Genomic DNA, 18,489 nt, shown 5'->3' on the forward strand with positions numbered 1-18,489 from the left:
ACATTTATGGAAAACTACCAATTAAATAATATACATTTCTTTATTCATTCAACAGGTACTAACTGATCTAAATGATCAGGCTTTCTAGCAGACCCATTTCATCCTTCAGACTTCAATTTAAATAGCATCACCTCAGAGGTTTAAAAAATTATTTCAAACGCTGGAATTTGTCACCTATCAACCCACTCTGTGCTCAATATTGTGTGGGGGGCAAATACATAGAAGACCCAGTGGGTGGCTGCTCCAGGAAATGTATGACTAATGGGAATCAACAATTTAGAAGTATCTTCCATAAGAACTAATTTTCCCTTCTGTTTTGTAAAAGGTCTAAAAAAGGGGTGAATATTAAATAAATTGAAAATGGGAAACGTGACCCACCAAAGGAAAGCAGAAAGGAAGGAGAACGATGTGAACGGTGGTCTCTAACGGGATGGCGCAGAGTGTACTAACTGATGCTCCATAGCAACAGTATCTCCCCATCTGTAGTTTGCAAAGGAGGGGAAAAGGTCAGGGTTTATGGAATATTCAGGTGGCCACTAGGGGATGCCAGAATGCCGACAGCTTTCAGCATGACTCGTTTCCCTTGGGGAATCTGGGTTTGAGATTGAATATAGTTCAAGTGAACCAGAAATAACTTCTCCTTTTCCAGTAAAATTGTGAGAATGTGACTTAGGTCACACAGTTAATAGGAGACCAGGGATTAGAAATCAAGCGTTTATGAGTCCCAGACCATTACTGAGTTCCAGGTCATACTGCTATCCAAGAAAACAAAATCTTCTATCCCTGCGGCAGGACACTGCAAACTAGACAGAAACTACAAAAGTAAAATGACAATGACAACAACAACAAAACCAACGAACCAAACAGAAATGCCGGAAGTTGGAAATACACTTTAGAATTAAAAAAAAAAAAAATTAAGTAGTATGATCCTGCTTTTTTTGTCTTAGAAATGTAAAAAATATGTCTATACAGGGAGAAAAACTTAGAAATACATGTGCCAAAATCTTAATAAGGGAATTTGGAGGTGGTGGGATATTGGTCTTACTGTTTTCTGGGGTTTTTTCCCTCTGCTTTATTCATTTTCTATAGTTTCAAGATATCACTTATGGCATACCATGAATATCAGACATTATATTAGCACATTATCTAGGTAAGACATGTCTGTGTGGCACCGTTCAGTCTCCCCTACGCCCACCCCTAGTCCTAGAGGGGAGAAGAAAAGTTCTGTGGATGGAGAGGCTCCTGAACAAGGCCCACGGGGGTTTCTGGCAGAAAGAGCTGTTAGGAAAACAGGTGGGAGAGGGAAGTTTAGTAAGTCTAGCTCTGAATTGTGTTTTTGACCCACCCTAGGGTTTCCTTAAAATGCAAGTAAAGGGTTTGAACTATGTGGACATTGCCTTTTGTGGAGGGTATTTCTTTTACATGACCTTGAGGTTGAAAAGCACTGGTTCTGGCTTAGAAAGATTCAACAGCATCATGCATTTCATCAAACACAAAATGCCACCTCAAATTGTAGAAAAAGCTGGATCATCCCAGCAAATCTTGTCCATTTGCTGTTTAATCAAAAAGTAATAAAAAGTAACCCATGGACTATAAACCACCACCCTCCACCCAATTATTTACCTGCCCTTCGTCCACATTTCCTTAATATACCTAAGATATTAGATCTATGTCTTGATAAAAATGCATTGCACGAAATTTATAAGCTGCTTGCTTGATCCAGGAGTTACTTCATACTTAACCAAGTATGGTACTGTTAGCAGTTGAAACAGTTGAAGATGCTATTTTGGGAAAGTTTCCTGAGATAACTCAATTCTGCAGTGGAAGACTCACCCCCAGCTGACTCCAAGGTTTCAGCTTTCTCCATCAAGCTCCTCTGTACCTATGCCAAACATATATTGGCTGCATTTGCTGGGGTAGAAACAAGTGAGGGAGCAGGAGAGGACCATAGGCAGAGCCCTGTCCACTGGGCGTCTCGGTCCCTCACTTCACTGGCCCTCAAGGGATGTTAAGGAGTTCAAAAACCAATGTTTTGCAACAAAAGGAAAAATAGATAAAGAGGATTTCATCAAAATTTAAAACTTTTGTGCTGCAAACGATACTATCAAGAAAGTGAAAAGACAACCCGTGAAATGGGAGAAAATATTTTCAAGTTATTTATCTGATGAGATTTGTATGCAGAATATATAAAAACTCTTACAACTCAATAGTAAAAAGATAATCTTCCTTTCTTCCTTCCTTCCTTTCTTTCTTTTTGGTGAGGAAGATTGGCCCTGAGCTTACATCTAATGCCAATCTTCCTCTTTTTGCTTGAGGAAGATTGGCCCTGAGCTAACACCTGTGCCAATCTTCCACCATTTTGTATATGGGATGCCACCAGAGCATGGCTTGATGAGTGGTGTGTAGGTCCATGCCCAGGATCAGAACCCATGTACCCCTGGCCACTGAAGTAGAAAGTGCAAACTTAACCACTATGCCACCATGCTGGCCCCATAATCTAACTCTTAAATGGGCAAAGGAATTGAAGACATTTCTCCAAAGAAGATATACAAACGGCCAATAAGCACATGAAAAGATGCTCAACCTCGTTGGTCATTAGGGAAACGCAAATCAAAACCACAAGGAGATACCATTTCATACTCAGTAGCATGGCTAAAATCAAAAACACAGACAACAACAAGTGCTGACAAGGATGTGGAGAAATTGGAGCCCTCATGAATTGCTGGTGTTACCACACCAGGTTCATTTTTGCTTGTCACCTGGAAAGCCAAACACCGAGACAATGAGATTGCAGCAGAGAGAGAGTTTAATCACAAGGCAGCCATGTGAGGAAACGGGGAAACAAGTTTCAAATCTGCCTCCCAAAAATGGGGCCTCAGAGACATTTATGGGGTAGGGGGCAAGGTGGTCTGAAGTGTGGAGAGAGGGGACTGGAGGTGAGGAGAGGTGAGGTAATTGATGATCTGCACAGCGTAGTCAGACTCCATGCCTCTTCATAGGACCCGTGTTCACAAAATGGCAGCATGAGCATGATCTGAGGGTGGAGTTTTTAGCTTCTTGACCTCAAAAGGTAACTTGTCAGGCATCTGCATGGGCCCAGTTGATAAGTTTGTGGTCTCAACAGGCCCAAACTGGACAAAAGGGTTCTAATTCCTGAAAAACAGCTCACACACCCATCACCATGGTGACCCAGGCTCCAGGGAGATGTTATCTATAGGAGCCTAGTGGGAGTCAGATAGCATATTGCCTAAGCAGCACAGTTAACAATGGGCGGGTGAACAGGTGAAAGCTAGAATCAGTAATTGCAAAAAGGAAAAAAGCTTTAGTCACTAGCTCCCTAATCATCAATGGTTAACCGTTGAATGGTTTCACCGGTGGGAACATAAAATGTTACAAATGTTTTGGAAAACAGCTTGGCAGTTCCTCAAAACATTAAACACAGCTGCCATATGATCTAGCACTTCCACTCCTAGATTTACACCCAAGAGAACAGAAAACACACATGAACACTTGCACATGAATGTTCACAGCAGCAGTATTCATAATCGTCAGAAAGCGGAAACAACCCAAAATGTCCACCCACTGATGGGTAGATAAACAGGGTGCATCCACATGTGGTATATCCATACAGTGGAGTATTATTCAGCAATGAAAAGGAGTCAAGTCTGAGACATACTACAACTAATGAGCCTTGAAAAGAAACCAGTCACAAAGACCACGTATTTCATAATTCTAATTATATATGAATGTCCAGAACAGGCAAATCTAGAGACAGACAGTAGATTACTAGTGCCAAATGTCAAGAGGGGAATGGGAAAGGACTGCTAATAGGCAGATGATTCTTTTAGGGGTGACAAAAATGTTCTTAAGTTGGGGGTAATAGCTGCCCAACCCTACAAATATACTAAAATACTGTACATTTTAAGTAGTTGAATTGTATCTGAATCATATTTCAAGAAAGCTGGTCAAAAAAAAATCAGGGGCCAGCCCAGGGGCATAGTGGTTAAGTTCACGCACTCTGCTTCAGTGGTCTGGGGTTCACGAGTTTGGATCCAAGGCACAGACCACTCCTCAAGCCATGCTGTGGCAGTGTTCCACATACAAAATAGAGGAAGATCGGCACAGGTGTTAGCTCAGGGCCAATCTTCCTCACGCAAAAAGAGGAAGGTGGGCAACAGATGTTAGCTCAGGGCCAGTCTTTCTCACCAAAAAAAAAAAAAAAAAATCAACTGGCAAATCTACAGGAGGGCCCTCCCTCCTGCTAAGCATTGTTTTAAATGCCATCTTGAGCCGACTTCCTCTTCCACAGTGCCACTTTCCTGCTTGCTCTAGTTTCCTTGCTCTTTCTTGTAGGAAGTGAACTACTTCCTCATACATTCTAATTTCCTGTTCTTAATAAAACATGGTAAACACAGAAAAAAACTCAAGGCTTTGGAAAATGTACCACATTCCACCATAGTTCCCACTGTGGCTATGAAGTCAATACAAATACACAATTGTGTTCTAACCTATGTCAAGTGTCTAGAAATAATTCTAATATGCTCAGTACCTTAGTAACAATGTTTAAAATGGGAACACATATAGATAAGGAAATAGAGTAAATTCAAATTATATATATATTTTATATATAAGCATTATATAAACATTTTACAAAAAAATGTTTAAATACTTAGTGAGGGCGCAGACTACGGCTTCTCTGAAGCGACGTAATTTAACAAGTGCTTGAGCAACATCTGTCACACACATTCTGAGTCTCCGCATCACAACACATCTCATTGTTAATCCTCCCTTCTTGACTTTCCCCAATTGGAAAATAAAACCAACGAGATTTTCAGTACAATTCATTTTATTATTCTAGTGCAAGAAAACATTTCCAGGTTTATTTCCAATTTCAGTTTCAAAACAAACTGACCTGAAACTTACAGTCTTTCATATCTGGTGCTCACCAATAAACATGTAAGAATATAAAAAATGCATTAACTTGTTGGTAGTACCACAAATTCAATGCATAAGAATCTTTTCTATCTAAAGCATTTTTTTAAACTGCAGAGCAATCTAAAAACCTGTTCATCTAAAACACTTATGGGTTAAAACAATACATTTCAATTGATCATAGATATCACAAATCGATTGTAAAAGATATTACAATTCTTCAAATACCATTTGTTTCATTCTGTTCAGTCTGGTGTTTCCTGACATCCACTCCACAGGTCGATCAAATGCATGTTAATAAAACAGACTATTGAAATGAAATAAAATTCAAGGAGAACAAAATCTAGAATTAACTTAGGAGGTAAGTTTTACTTTTGTGTGTTCAAATATCACAGTTGTAAGACATGCCTCTCTTCACAAAACGTATTTAAGATGTATATTCTCATGGAGCCCTTGTTTCTAGAGCCCCAAATCAAGTTAAATAAAATTACATGCTTCCTACAACATTAAATACCATGCAGCATAGTACTAAAAAAAAAAAAACTGTTGGGGTCAGCCCTGTGGCGTAGCAGTTGAGTTTGGCACGTTCCACTTCAGCAGCCCGGGTTTGTTGGTTCGGATCCCGGGCATGGACCTACCCCACTGTCAGCCATGCCGAGGCAGCAACCCACACGTCAAGTGGAGGAAGACTTGCACGGATGTTAGCACAAGGCCAACCAAAACAACCCCAAAATGTTAACTTTAAAAGCAGAATTCATTTATATGTTGCTTTGTCTCCAATTAAAAGTAAGTTCATTAAAACCACTGGAAATTATGCATTTAACTTGAATTAAGTTACTAAAGTTTCAACATAAATGTAAATATCTGTAACTAGCTAATCTATCCCCAAAACAATGTAGTGAGGCAAAATGTTCAGAGAAAAAAGCATTCAGAGCATATGCAAGTGAGCCCTGAGGGGCCAGGCTTCCCAGAGCTAAGGCAGAGCTGCCACAGTACTAAACCCACACCTGCTTTTCTGGGGATGAAAGTGCTGTCAGATCTTTCTACACAACCCAGAGTTCCAAAACCAGGTCAAAGTGGACCATCGAACTGAAATATTCCATATTTCCCACAGGTCAGCCAGCCGGGCTCAGAGGCTGCGAGCCGCTCCCCTTGCCCAGGCTGCAGACCGACCTGAACCTCAGCCTTCAGTGTTCTTATACTGCAGAGAGGCGCGGGGTGGAAGCCACTCAAGGCCTGATGGAACGAAACGGTAAACTCCCACTTTCTGTCGCCTGTCAACTTCCTATAATTCAAATCACCCTTGAATAAAATTAAATGTGCCTTTTGCAGTTCGGCATATAAGTCAGGTGCGACCTGAGACATTGCACAGAACTCATGAGGAAGAGTCCAAAATATATGATCGTGATAAACCCATCTGCCCGTTTTTATATAGTTTTCCCAGTCGGTCCCACACTTGGACATCCACTTATGATCAGACCGTTTTACTTGTTCAATTAACCAGTTAAAATCACGGACAGTAGTATCAGAAACAAACCATGGAATCATTTTTCCATAAAAATGGATCTCAGTCGCCAGTTTAGAGGACAAGAGGAAGTCGGCTAATACTAAATCTGTCACAAGTTCAAACCCAGAATTATCCAGAACAATATCCACTCTAGTAACAGGTACTTTTTCTCTTGTTTTCTTGCATTTGGTAAGCAATGACCAAAGACGTTCCAAGTCATTCACTAAAATGAAAGGTTTTAGGTCTTCCAAAGAATTTATTATATTGGTCTTCTGAGAACTGGTTTCCCCGCCAGATAGAGACAGATCGCATCTATTTCCCCACAGTGAAATCTGAAACAGAAAGAGTACCAAACAGTTACCCTTCTTTTGAATAAACAACAAAAAATTTTATTACGTAGGACATGGGGGGAGGGGCTGCTAAAAATATTCATAAAATCAATTTCTACAAAACTCTTTAACATAAAACGTCCATCAAATTTACACCTCTAATAATGCAAAGACTGTTTTACAACGAAACCTTTAATTGGTCAGTATATAACGACCAATTAAAAAAAAATGAGCCTGAAAAATCTTAATGACCCATATTGTTTAATCTGCAGGAAAGTCTTTGTCTCTTACAGATATGAGACCATGTGACCAGAGCCAGGAGACACATGAAAGTTCCTTTCCAGTGCCCCTTACCCGCTGTTTCCTTTACTAGCTGTATAACCCCAGGACCTGGCAACCTCTCTGGGATTTGCTTCTCTCATTGATAAAATAAAGAAATTGGACAGGGAGATGTCTAAAGACCCTCCAACTCTAATAATGTCTTATTCCACTTTAAACTGAAATACTCAAGCTTATTTTCTAGGAAATGGTACGTAGCCCTATTTTTTCTTTTAAAGCTATAACTAAAACTATACGTTTAGGACGGCAGGCTCTGGAATCAGACAGACCTGGGTTCAAGTCCCAGCATCTCCAATTAATGATCCTCAGTGAATTACAGACAATCTCTAAGGCTCAGGTTCAGCAGCTGAAAAAGGAGCTAACGATAGTACTCACCTTGCAGAGTGACTTCGGAGAACTAACTGACATACTCTGTAAGCAATGTACCCGACACCTGGCGTACAGAAGTACTCAATAAATATTAGCCAAAATAGACTCTACCCTTCTGTGTCAAAGTGAGAGGAAAATGCATGTTCCAACTAAGAATATTGTTTTTAAAAGATAAACAGAGAGGTTTTTTTTCACGTTTCAGCCTTAAAGAATAACTCAAGTGCACGAGTCTGACGAACAAACACAGGGGTACATGATGGCACCCCCAGCGAGGTCAGGGGCTGGGCTCAAATCCTGCACCTTTGTCACACCATCATCCAGTTTGTAATTCTGTATTTATTTGTGCCATTACTTGATTGTCGATATTCCCTCAAGGTTACAAGTTCTAGGACAGGAAAGGTTGGTCTCTTTTTCTCACCATCACATGCCTGGCATCTAGAACAATGCTGGACTGAGTAGGACTAAAATATTTGTGTGGACAGTGGTGGTGCTCTGTGGCTTTTAAAGAGAGATCAATATTGGGGCTGGCCCCATGGTGTAGTGTTTAAGTTCGTGTGCTCCGCTTCAGCAGCCAGGGTTCCAGGGTTCAGATCCCGGGCATGGACCTACACTGCTTGTCAGCCATGCTGTGGCAGCAACCCACTTACAAAATAGAGGAAGACTGGCACGGATGTTAGCTCAGGGCTAATCTTCCTCAGCAAAAAAAAAAGGAGAGAGAAAGACAAAAAAGAAAACAAATCAATATTCCTTGCAAACTAAAACACCTCAGGCTTCTCATAGCCAGTTAACCTGCTGGTCATCATGAGCACTAATGGGAGGCAACTTTGGCCTCCTTGACTTGGGAGCAGAGTGGCAGTTGGGGTTAGCTGGCTGAATTAGATGACAGAAAACGGACTGGTATTCTTTCTTCTTCACAACTGATTATACTTACGGGACAAAGAGTATATTCAAAGAAGACTATTCCTTGAGAGAATGGGCTAGCTAGGGGTCAAGGGGGACAAGCGGATCTTCTCTTTTTTTAATTCTAAGCTAAGCATAAAGGAGAGCTCACAGGGGCAAAGATAACTAGGTCTGTGAGCTAACAGTACCCTGACAACTTTTCTTCCAAACTCAAAATGAGCCTTTTCCTCTCGGTCATTCAGCTGACTCTGTGGGCCCTTAAAGTTTCATCAAGACCACGTCACATCCCACAACCTGTCAGCACCTTCTGCAGCCTCTACTTTCAAAGTCTATCCAGATCTGGTGACATTCACCACCTCCTATGCTACCACCTTGCCCCAGTCATCCCTCACCTGAGTCACTTCAGTAACAGATCGCCCTGTTGCTACCCTCGGGCCCCTTCAGTCTGTTCTCAGAAGTAATCCTTGAAATAGTCATTTAACGCTACTCCTCTGATCAAAGAGCTTCCCATTTCATTTTCAGTAAAATTCAAAGTCCTGACCTTGGCTTACACGGCCTCCCATGCCTTTCCAGCCGCCCCCCACCTCTCTCATTTTCCTTCTGAGAGAATCCCCGTGCGGTTTCTCACACACACCTGGCAGGCCCCCCTCAGAGCCGCTGCAGAACTTCCACCCCAGCTGGGCACGCTGGCGACTGCCCCTTCACTGGCCTGGGGTCCCGCCCCCTGCTCAGCAGGCCCCTCCCTGACATTGCCTGCCCCCTCCCCCTGCATTCCCAGGCCCACTTCTTCCCTGCTTTATTTCTCTCCTAGCACTTTCTAACATCTCCTTCTGGAAATGTTGCTAACTGTTTCCGGGAAAAGTGAGGGCTAGGGAAATTGCTGTGTCCTGCACGTTCTCAAATAGTTCTAATTCTAATCACGTATTTTAAATTTTAGGATGTTTTGAATGAGAATTAAAAACTAAATACAAGCTAGATGAAGGAATGTAACAAAACCATATTAAACAGGCCAGTGGCCACCAGAGAGCTCCCAGCTGCTGATCCTAACGGCACGCTCTCAGGCCGGGCTCTGCGCTCAACCTCCCGTGAACAGTCTGGTTCAATTCTCACATCAAATCACGAGGTACACATCACTGTCCTCATTTAACAGATGAGGAGACGGAAGCGCAGAGAAACTAAGTAACTTGTCTCAGATGCAACGACAAACAATGGACAGGGCCAGCATTCAAGCCCAAGCTGGGCTGGGCCAACGAAATGACTGTGGCGTATTCTCTCAGGATGAGAAGCTATGAAGCCAGACGCCTCGTGCGCCACTAAAATCACCTCCAGTTGGAGCAGAAGAGGTTTCAAAACCCATTTTCAGAGGTTAAATGGATTTGCATTTCTTGAATAATACTATTACTAAAATGATAAAAAATGATCCATTATAACTAAAATGACAATATATACATGATTTGTTGTTAAATGTGTACCAGTTTATTTTCTACCTGTTTAAATAGAAAAAAAATATACTCAGGATATTAATTATCACATTTACCTGAAGAAGCTTAAAAAACTCATTTTTCAGCTGATTTTCATCTAGGCCTTCAACAGCGCTTGCCAACGCTTGCAGGTGGGTACATAAAGCAATGACAGATTCCTGCGACTCAAAGAAATTCTGGTCTTTTGATTCTTTAAATACATCAAAGTCATCGATTGGGGGACTAAAGTAGGAGAAAAACATCAGTGAAACATTTATACAACTCTGCACCTTTTTCCTTTAACATTCTCATTTCTTTAACTGCAATTCTTTAAAGGAAAAAGAATAGTACTGTCCAGGCGCAATAATTACTGATGACAGACACTGGATATAATACAGATAATCAAATTCCACAAAAATAAATCCCCAAACTAATTTTAATTAGTTGTCAAAAGTTCCCTAATCAAATATTTTACTGAAAGTATTAAATAATTATAGTGACTACATCCATAATTATTTACCCAATAGTGTCCAGAACAATAGAAAAAGAGAAACAAAATGTTAAGATAATTGCTTTAGATCAACAAACATTTTTGTGGGTACTCAATGTGGCAGGGTTCCAAGTAACAAACACACATAGATATAAACAGAATATTTGAATGCAATGCAGTGATCACAAATAGAGTGAAACCTAGAGAATTTTGAGAACCCAATGACTACTTGAGATAAATCACACTTAATCATACTGTAAATTTTATTATAGTAAGTTTTGATCATTTATGCGTAGATTTTGGGGGGGGCCACTTTTCCCTCCAAGTTGCCTTTGATCCCAGATGATGTACGTGCCATGGCCACACCTGCATGCTGTCCAATGAGAGATCAAAGAATATTAATCCGGCCTAGGAAGACCAACACTGCGGTATAAACACTAACATAAGAGCCTTTACAGGAGCAAACATAAAAGACATTCAGATCATCTGAATCACCCATTTTAGGGTAAAAACAGTATGAATGATGTAATGGGATTGATTAAAAAAACCCAAAAACATACCAGAATGTATACATCCAAATGACTGCCGGCTCCCTCCAGTCAGTCCATCCCTCGGGAAGCTACACTCTTAGTCCAAGGATGCTGCCATTGCTCAAAGCACTTTTGGAATTCCTCCTTTGGAACCTTCTTCAGAACCTGTGGCACTTTGTTAAATGTCCTCTCAGCGGTGGCAGATCTTCATCCTTTGGAGTTAATTGCTTTTTGGAAACAGCCAAAAGTCACTCCCAGCAACTTCAGCAGAATGAAGTGTGCAAATCAAATGGAATAAAACATTTTTTAGTCGAAATGAGTGACTGAAAAATAATGAGACTAATTTTCTTTTTGAGGCTTGCAAATACGGCTCTGAAAGAAGTTCCGAAGAATTAAAAGATGTTTTTAGCAATGGCAGCATTGCTGAAATAAACCAGTCTCTTAGGGTGACTGAAAAGGATAAAAATTATTTGGACGCACAGGTTCCAGTGCAAGGGTCAGCAAACAGCAGCAACCCCATCTGGTCCGCCACCTGTCTTTCATGACCTGTAAGCTAAGGATGGCTTCTACGTTCTCAAATGGTTGCAAATAAATCAAAAGAAGGATACTACATTATGACACATGAAATTGCCATCTCAGTGTCCATAAAAGAGGTTTCACTGGAATACAGTCATGCTCGTCCACTGACCTCCTGTCCACGGCTGCCTTCACGCTGCAAAGACAGGGCTGAGGAGCGGCAACAAAGACCACGTGGCCCCCACAGCCTAAAATACTTAGTCTCTTTACAGAAAAAGTTTGCTCACTCTCATTCTAGTGTTTTAACAAATCATTCTTTGCTTTAAAGTCGCACTTCAGATTAAGAACGAGCCTTATTTCTTATATTTAAGAGAGTAAACTCACATAACTATATATGATGTCTGATTTTAAAATGTTTGCCATTTTAGAACCTACTGAAGCTGACTATGTGCACACACTATGCCCCGGTGGTTCACTCCGAGGTGTACACCCAGCAGAAATAGACACATGTCCCCAGAAACATGAGTTTGAATGCTGGTGGCAGCACTCTTCATGATAACCCCAAACTGGAAACTCTTCAAATATCCATCAACAATAGAATAAGTAAACAGATTGTAATATAGTCATACAATGCAATGCTATACAGCAATGAAAACGAATGACTTACAAGTATAAGCAACAATACAGATGACTCTCTCCAACATAACGCTGACTGAGAGAAGCCAGGTACAAAACTGCATCCCACACAATTTCATTTAAATAAAGCTTAAAAATGCGCAAAACCAACATAGGTCAGGATAATGGTTATCTTTGAGGGGTGGTGACGGTAGCAACTGTACGGGGACCCAAGGGGCCTTCTGGGGTCCTGGTCCTGCTCTTTACCTGGGCAGTGGGGACACGTGTGTTCTGGTAAAGATCGCTGAATACCTAAGACGTGCACTGTTCTGTACATATATCACACACTAATAAAAGCTTAAAAATGTCTGCCATTTTCTCTACACTTTCATTTTTCAATATCTGAAGTATATTTACTTAATATATTTAAATTTCACATATGGCTAAAACCTTGAACCTTAATTTGGAATTGCAGACTAGTCAACTATTTAACGGTAATAAAAACCAAAACATGTATCTCAACAAAAAAATTAGAAGCACAGTTCAGTATAAGAGGCAAAATCAACGTAAATATGTCTTAAAGCTAATGTGTGCTTTGGGATCCTAGAAAAGTTAAGAAAACCCTTCTTTGGTCACTTGGGGCTGTCACTGACCCAGGCTGTCACTGACCCAGGTTCTTTCTTTTTTTCTTCTTTTTTTGGTTTTGTTTTGTTTTGTTTTGTTTTGTTTTTGGTGAGGAAGATTGGCCTTGAGCTAACATCTGTGCCAATCTTTCTCCATGGCTTGACAAGTGGTGTAGGTCCACACGGGGGATCCGAATCCACAAACCTGGGCCGCAGAAGCCGAGTGCGCCAGACTTAACCACTATGCCACAGGGCCGGCCTCCTAACCCAGATTCCTATAGGTGGAATTCTTCCTACAAGAACCCTGACAAGTTGGACATTTAAAAACGACCTCAGGGGCCGGCCCCATGGCCGAGTGATTAAGTTCACATGCTCTGCTTCGGCGGCCCAGGGTTTCGTGGGTTCAAATCCTGGGCACGGACATGGCACCGCTCATCAAGCCATGCCAAGGCAGCGTCCCACATGCCACAACTAGAAGGACCCACAACTAAAAATATACAACTATGTACGGGGGGGCTTTGGGGAGAAAAAGGAAAAATAAAATCTTAAAAAAAAAAGGCCTCAGAGCTAGTTCCACTGTAGGACGGTTGTTGGTTACACTGAACGAGAACCTGAGGTCTGGTACAATATAAGACAAATCCCCGCCGCAGAGGTCACCTTAGGAGAGTTCCACACCCAAAGCTGATCAATATTCTTGTTTCTGGAACTTAAAGATAAACTTTGCCTCTACTCAAACCAGTGGATCTCATCCCAGGACGCACAATACATTCTCCCTGAGGCATGGAAAGAAAAAAACTGATGCCCAGGCTTCATCTCAGACAAATTAAATCACCAGTATCTATTTTAACATAACAATTTAGAAATCTGTAAGTTAAAAAAAAAAACAAAAACCCCTCCTCAACTGGGTTATAAATGCGCAGCCAGGTTTAGGAACTTCTGCCCTGGATTTTTAATTCTCTGAACCTGATCCACCTCTAAAATCAAACTCGGAAACAGAATTCCGTTGGTCTTTCTACCTTCCAAACTCTGTGCAGGGTGCTATCCAGACTTTCAACACCTCAGCAGCTTTGGCTAATAGCACAGATATTTTCCAGAATTATGAAACTGTCACCAAGAATGTCAGACTCACGTTAGTCCTCGACAGATATCCAGCCCTACTAGTCGGAAAAGCACAGATTGATGAGAGCTCTAAGCTGATCTACACAGACCAGGCCCAAATATTGGTTCTGCCATTTACTAGCATGTCACCCTGGGCATGTTATTAACCTTTTTTTTTTTTTTTTTGAGGAAGATTAGCCCTGAGTTAACTGTTGCCAGTCCTCGTTTTGCCGAGACTGGCCCTGAGCTAACATCCGTGCCCATCTTCTGCTACTTTATACATGGGACGCCTACCACAGCATGGCTTGCCAAGCGGTGCCATGTCCACACCCAGGATCAGAACCGGGGAACCCCGGGATGCTGAAGCAGAACGTGTGAACTTAACCGCTGTGCCACCGGGCAGGCCCCTGTTATTAACCTCTTTGACCCTTAGTTTCCTCAACTGTAAAATGGAAACCATAATAACACCTACGTTTCACTGGGTTGCAAAGTAACTGAACCATAGCTGGTTTTCAATCTATGGCAGCTCCTGCGATTAGCAGTAGTCTTTTGCTTGGTGCCTTCTGTGTGCCACAGTGTGTTAGGTTTTTATCAGTGTTATTTTGCTTCTAGAGCATAAGTCCTAAAACATACTTACTCCGCAAAAACAACAAATTGTGATTTTTTAAAAATAATTTATAAAGATTAAGACAGAAAGAGCTAATGTATACTCAAATTTATGCATGTGTCCCGAAATAATTTTTTCATTTTACTATTAGTGCTGGTTTGGTTGATTGCTTTAAATTATCCTATGCTATGTTTAGGATCAGATGCCAATGGATTCCTCTTATTCAGCAAACCTGTCAGCTAAAAGAATGATCCACGTTGCATTTTCTTCTGCTCTATAAATGAGTTCTATTATCAGAATTTTCCTAGGAAAAATTAAATTAGTAAAAATAAGCCTATAAAAAGTTATTTTGGACATCTATTTCGCTGTTAGAGCCTTTTTAATCTAGCCATTAAAAAAAAGCAGAGCTAAAGAGTAAGATAGTGGATTAAACAATGTGGATTCACTGTTGACTCCTTATCCCAGATCAATTCTGACACATTATCCAATTTTATAAACAAAACAGATGCTTGCTTTGTCCCATCTTGATATTTTTATATAAGTAATTATTTCAAATTAACATTTTTTGCTCAGTAAATATAACGTTTTACTCTAGAAGAAAAGTAACTCTTCCAAAGAATTTTTAATTAGTTCCTACTCCAGATATTCAATCTTATGTCTATTCCAGGCAAGTGGATTATAATTACCAAGAACCTATTGTATCAACAACATTTGCAGAAATGTCCAACAGCGCCATTAATATTTGCTGCACTGAATTCAGGCTTCCACTGGGTTTTATTTTTAAACTTATCATTTTCTAATTTTCAGAAAAGCATAAATTATCTAAGCATTTGTCACCTGACGGTTCTGTACGCACCTTTGGATGATGGCTTCATGAAGTCTACGATACATGTAGCATTCTACAAACAACCACGGTGAGTAAAACCACCTTGGTTTCCCATCACTTTCATTTAAAAGACTTTGCTGATATTCGAGGTACTGATTCCATATGTCAGTATCAACAAACTTCTCAACTAAGGGGACAATTGGTTTATCTGTCTGCAGTTCATTCCGTAATTTAGAAAGAAGAGAAATAGCTTTCTTTTCAGCTTCCACACCTCTCTGCAGAAATATGAAAAAAATTATAAATATAAATCTGTACAAACATATACGAATAATCTATATAGAAATAAAATATATATACCCACATACATATATATAAAATTCCTCTAGGGTAGCATATTTTTATGGGCCTAAACTTAAGAAGGAAAAAATACTACATTTCAACGCTATATTTTATGTCCTTCGCAAACTATTATAAAAATTTAAATAGCAGTTAAATGATGGCCTAGCAGTTAAAGTTTGTCGCCCTCCACTCTGGCAGCCTGGGTTGGGTTCCCGGTGCAGAACCACACCACTCATCCATCAGGAGCCATGCTGTGGTGGCAGCTCACACAGAAGAACCAGAAGGAATTACAACTAGGATACACAACTATGTACTGGGGCTTCAGGGAGGAAAAAAAGAGAGGGAGAGAGGAAGACTGGCAACAGATGTTAGCTCAGGGTGAATCTCTCCCAGCAGAAATAAATAAATAAATAAATATAAATAAAGATTAAAAAACACAAATTTAGAATTCTTAAGTTGAAAATCAAAGAATACACACAGATCTATCAACACTATCCTGCCTAATCTGTTTTGCTTTTCTTCTTTAAGTTTCATTTTATAAGCTAGAGTTCTTTATCTTTAGGTGGAATGACCATTACCCCAGATGGAAAATTGTTTATTGTGTTTCTGTTAATGAGTTAATAATAAAGTTAAAACACAATTCTTACCTCTCCATGTTTCTCAAAAAATTCACTTTTATGTCGATGCAATGTATCAATAGCCTTGGTTAAGATCTGCGGTGTTCTGTCTTTAATTGTTATATACGCAAATGATCTAGAAAGAGAGTCAGACACTTTACTTAGTAGCATTAATACTAAAGATTGGCCATCTTTCAGTTTCTGGAACACTTCATTTAAAATTCTTTTTCATACAACCATTACAAGGTAAACAGTACAATACAAGGTAAACCAGTATTGTCCAGCTACTATATTAAGACATAGGAAAATCTGAAAATGTCTTTGGAGTGTCCTGAAAGCTAAGCAGTCTTCGTACCTCTCATGCCAGATTCTCCCCTGGGGTCTGTTTAATCACTCTTACCTTTCCCATTCTATCCCTTGTGTTTTCCGTAATCAGAAACCAGTTTAACAATGCAACAGGACAGAAAAAGAATGAGTCTAAAAATCACACAGGCTCTCCTCCCAGGTCTATTACTCAGTAAGCGGCTTCACCTACTTAGAAAGATGAATGAGGGGAAGGATGTAAAACTGCCTGGGAGACCGTACAGTGCCAGAACACAAAATGAAAGATAGAAAGAACGGAAGAGACTTATGAACCTGCTTCTCTCTTTTCTCTACATATTCAGTCTATATTCTGAACCAATTTTAATTTTTTTCAAAAATTTTTCCTGCTGCCCTCCCTACCTCACAATGACCCCTTCCAAGCTGTTCTGCCCCCAAACAAAATTAAGGCATGTTACCATCTCACTCCCCCAACCAAGAAATCAGAGATTCTCTAGAAGTGTCAAAAGAATGAAGAAAGCTGGGATGAGGAAAAAGGAGTACACATCCATCAAAAAATTTAAAATAGTCTTGATTTCAGACATATAAAAACCAAGATTTACAAATTATCATTTTATATATAATTAGTTTGTTAAGGAAATACATGATTCAGTTAGAAAAAGCAGATGTGAGTAAGGGATGAATTTCTGTGCACTTGTCAAATAGAGAGCACAGAACTTAACTGATCAGTTCAATGATATCTTCAGATCATCAGAGAGAAGAACAAAGAAAGTTGATAATTTTCAAAATACCTCTGCCCAAATTACCTCTTCTAACTTTAATTTGACTTCACCACACTTCTAAAAACTCAAGTACCTTATATGCATAGTAACTACTATGATCAGAATTGAACTTTAAAAATCATTACTAATTCCTTGCAGGAAGACACAAATTTCAAGGCAGCAGACACAAAAAAGAAGTGACAGTCCTTTGAGATTTTATTCAACTGGAAAGTATTACTATTTTTCCAGCTACTAAAGTTCCTCAGAGGCTTGCGTCTCCAGGGTAAGGTCCCACCCAGGTCAGGACTAGGGTGAGGCCAGAGGCGCCCACCGCTCAAAAATTAAGGATGCAAACACCCTTTATTATCTGCACGACCCCGAGGGAGCGTCTGCTTAAATGTGGGGCCATTCGTACCTCTCTGGCCTCAATCTACTCCTGATAAAGTCACTGTTTTCTAGATATTCCTGTGTTTTGCAATATTTTGGAGTAAGGACACATCTCAACGATAAATCTGGCCATTCAATTTATACAAATGGATATACAAACTGTTTTACGAACGTCCACAGTTTCACCTAGAATCTGTGACATGACGCCTAAAACGCAAAAAGCCACAGGCATTTTTAACAGTGGCATTATAAATTAACCTGAGCCTAGGAAGAAATACGTTTCTGAATACATCTGAGATTCCTAACTTGTACAGAGAATCTGAGCCCCCCAAAAGTGCGTTTATTAAAGTAACTAAAGATGATTAAAGCCATGAGCTGCAATACTCTGAAAGGGGGAAGAGGGGATATAAAGTCTCGAGACAGTCAAGCGGGAGTGAAAAAACAGAGCGTCAAACCACTTTAGAGACAAGTTAACGGCTCGATACACATTAACAGGAGCCTAGTAAAACGCCCGACGGATCCCCGCCGAGGGGGCGGGGGTCACCGGAGATTTCCGCCGGGGGTCGCAGTCCGTTCGCTGCGGTCCGGGACCGGCTGCACCGAGCAGGCGCCCGGGGAGCGGCGCCCGACGGCGGGACGGAGCCCTGCGGCCGCCGCGGCGTCCCCGCGGGGAACCCAGAGCCTCCCGGCGGGGCCTGGCTTCCCGCAACAGTGAGGAGGAGGGAAAGGAGCGGGGGCCTGGGCGGGGAGAGCGACACGAACCCTTCTTCCCGTGCCGACAGCGACGCCGGCCGCCCCGCCATCCCCCGCCGCGCTGCCGGCACCGCCGCTGGGGCCGCACCCGCCGCAGGACGAGAGGCGGGGCGAGCGCGGAGGCGGGGCTCAGAGAGGGAGGGACGCGCGTTAAAAAAAAAAACGTGCTT

At 41.0% G+C, this 18,489-nt stretch overlaps 2 protein-coding genes across 3 annotated transcripts in view; one reads left to right on the plus strand and one right to left on the minus strand.

Moving 5' to 3' along the window:
* Window positions 1–4,828: 4,828 nt before the first annotated feature.
* Window positions 4,829–18,476, minus strand: ARMT1 (acidic residue methyltransferase 1). Its single transcript, XM_014827969.3, has 5 exons — window positions 18,329–18,476; window positions 16,128–16,233; window positions 15,172–15,416; window positions 9,914–10,079; window positions 4,829–6,771 (listed from the first exon to the last, which is right to left on the minus strand). Exons 1-5 carry the CDS (start codon window positions 18,367–18,369, stop codon window positions 6,004–6,006), a joined length of 1,326 nt encoding a protein of 441 aa, XP_014683455.1. The 5' UTR covers window positions 18,370–18,476; the 3' UTR covers window positions 4,829–6,003.
* Window positions 18,082–18,489, plus strand: part of RMND1 (required for meiotic nuclear division 1 homolog) — a 42,026-nt gene continuing 41,618 nt past the window's right edge. Inside the window, exon 1 of one of the 2 annotated variants that reach the window (XM_014827967.3) lies at window positions 18,082–18,277. The gene's annotated coding sequence lies outside the window, so the exon portion shown is untranslated. The remainder of the gene's footprint in view (window positions 18,278–18,489) is intronic. The other variant, XM_014827968.3, reaches the window with a different exon arrangement.

The sequence above is a fragment of the Equus asinus genome, chromosome 1 (genome assembly GCF_041296235.1).
Source record: "Equus asinus isolate D_3611 breed Donkey chromosome 1, EquAss-T2T_v2, whole genome shotgun sequence".
NCBI lineage: Eukaryota > Metazoa > Chordata > Mammalia > Perissodactyla > Equidae > Equus > Equus asinus.

Bases quoted from the DNA above. Each gene is read 5' to 3' on its own strand.
- ARMT1 (XM_014827969.3), bottom strand. From the start codon at position 18,369: ATGGCGGGGCGGCCGGCGTCGCTGTCGGCACGGGAAGAAGG. The intron at 16,234-18,328 runs GTTCGTGTCGCT...CTCTCTTTCTAG, and splicing joins CTGTCGGCACGGGAAGAAGG to ATCATTTGCGTATATAACAA. The intron at 15,417-16,127 runs GTAAGAATTGTG...ATATTTCTGCAG, and splicing joins TTTTTGAGAAACATGGAGAG to AGAGGTGTGGAAGCTGAAAA.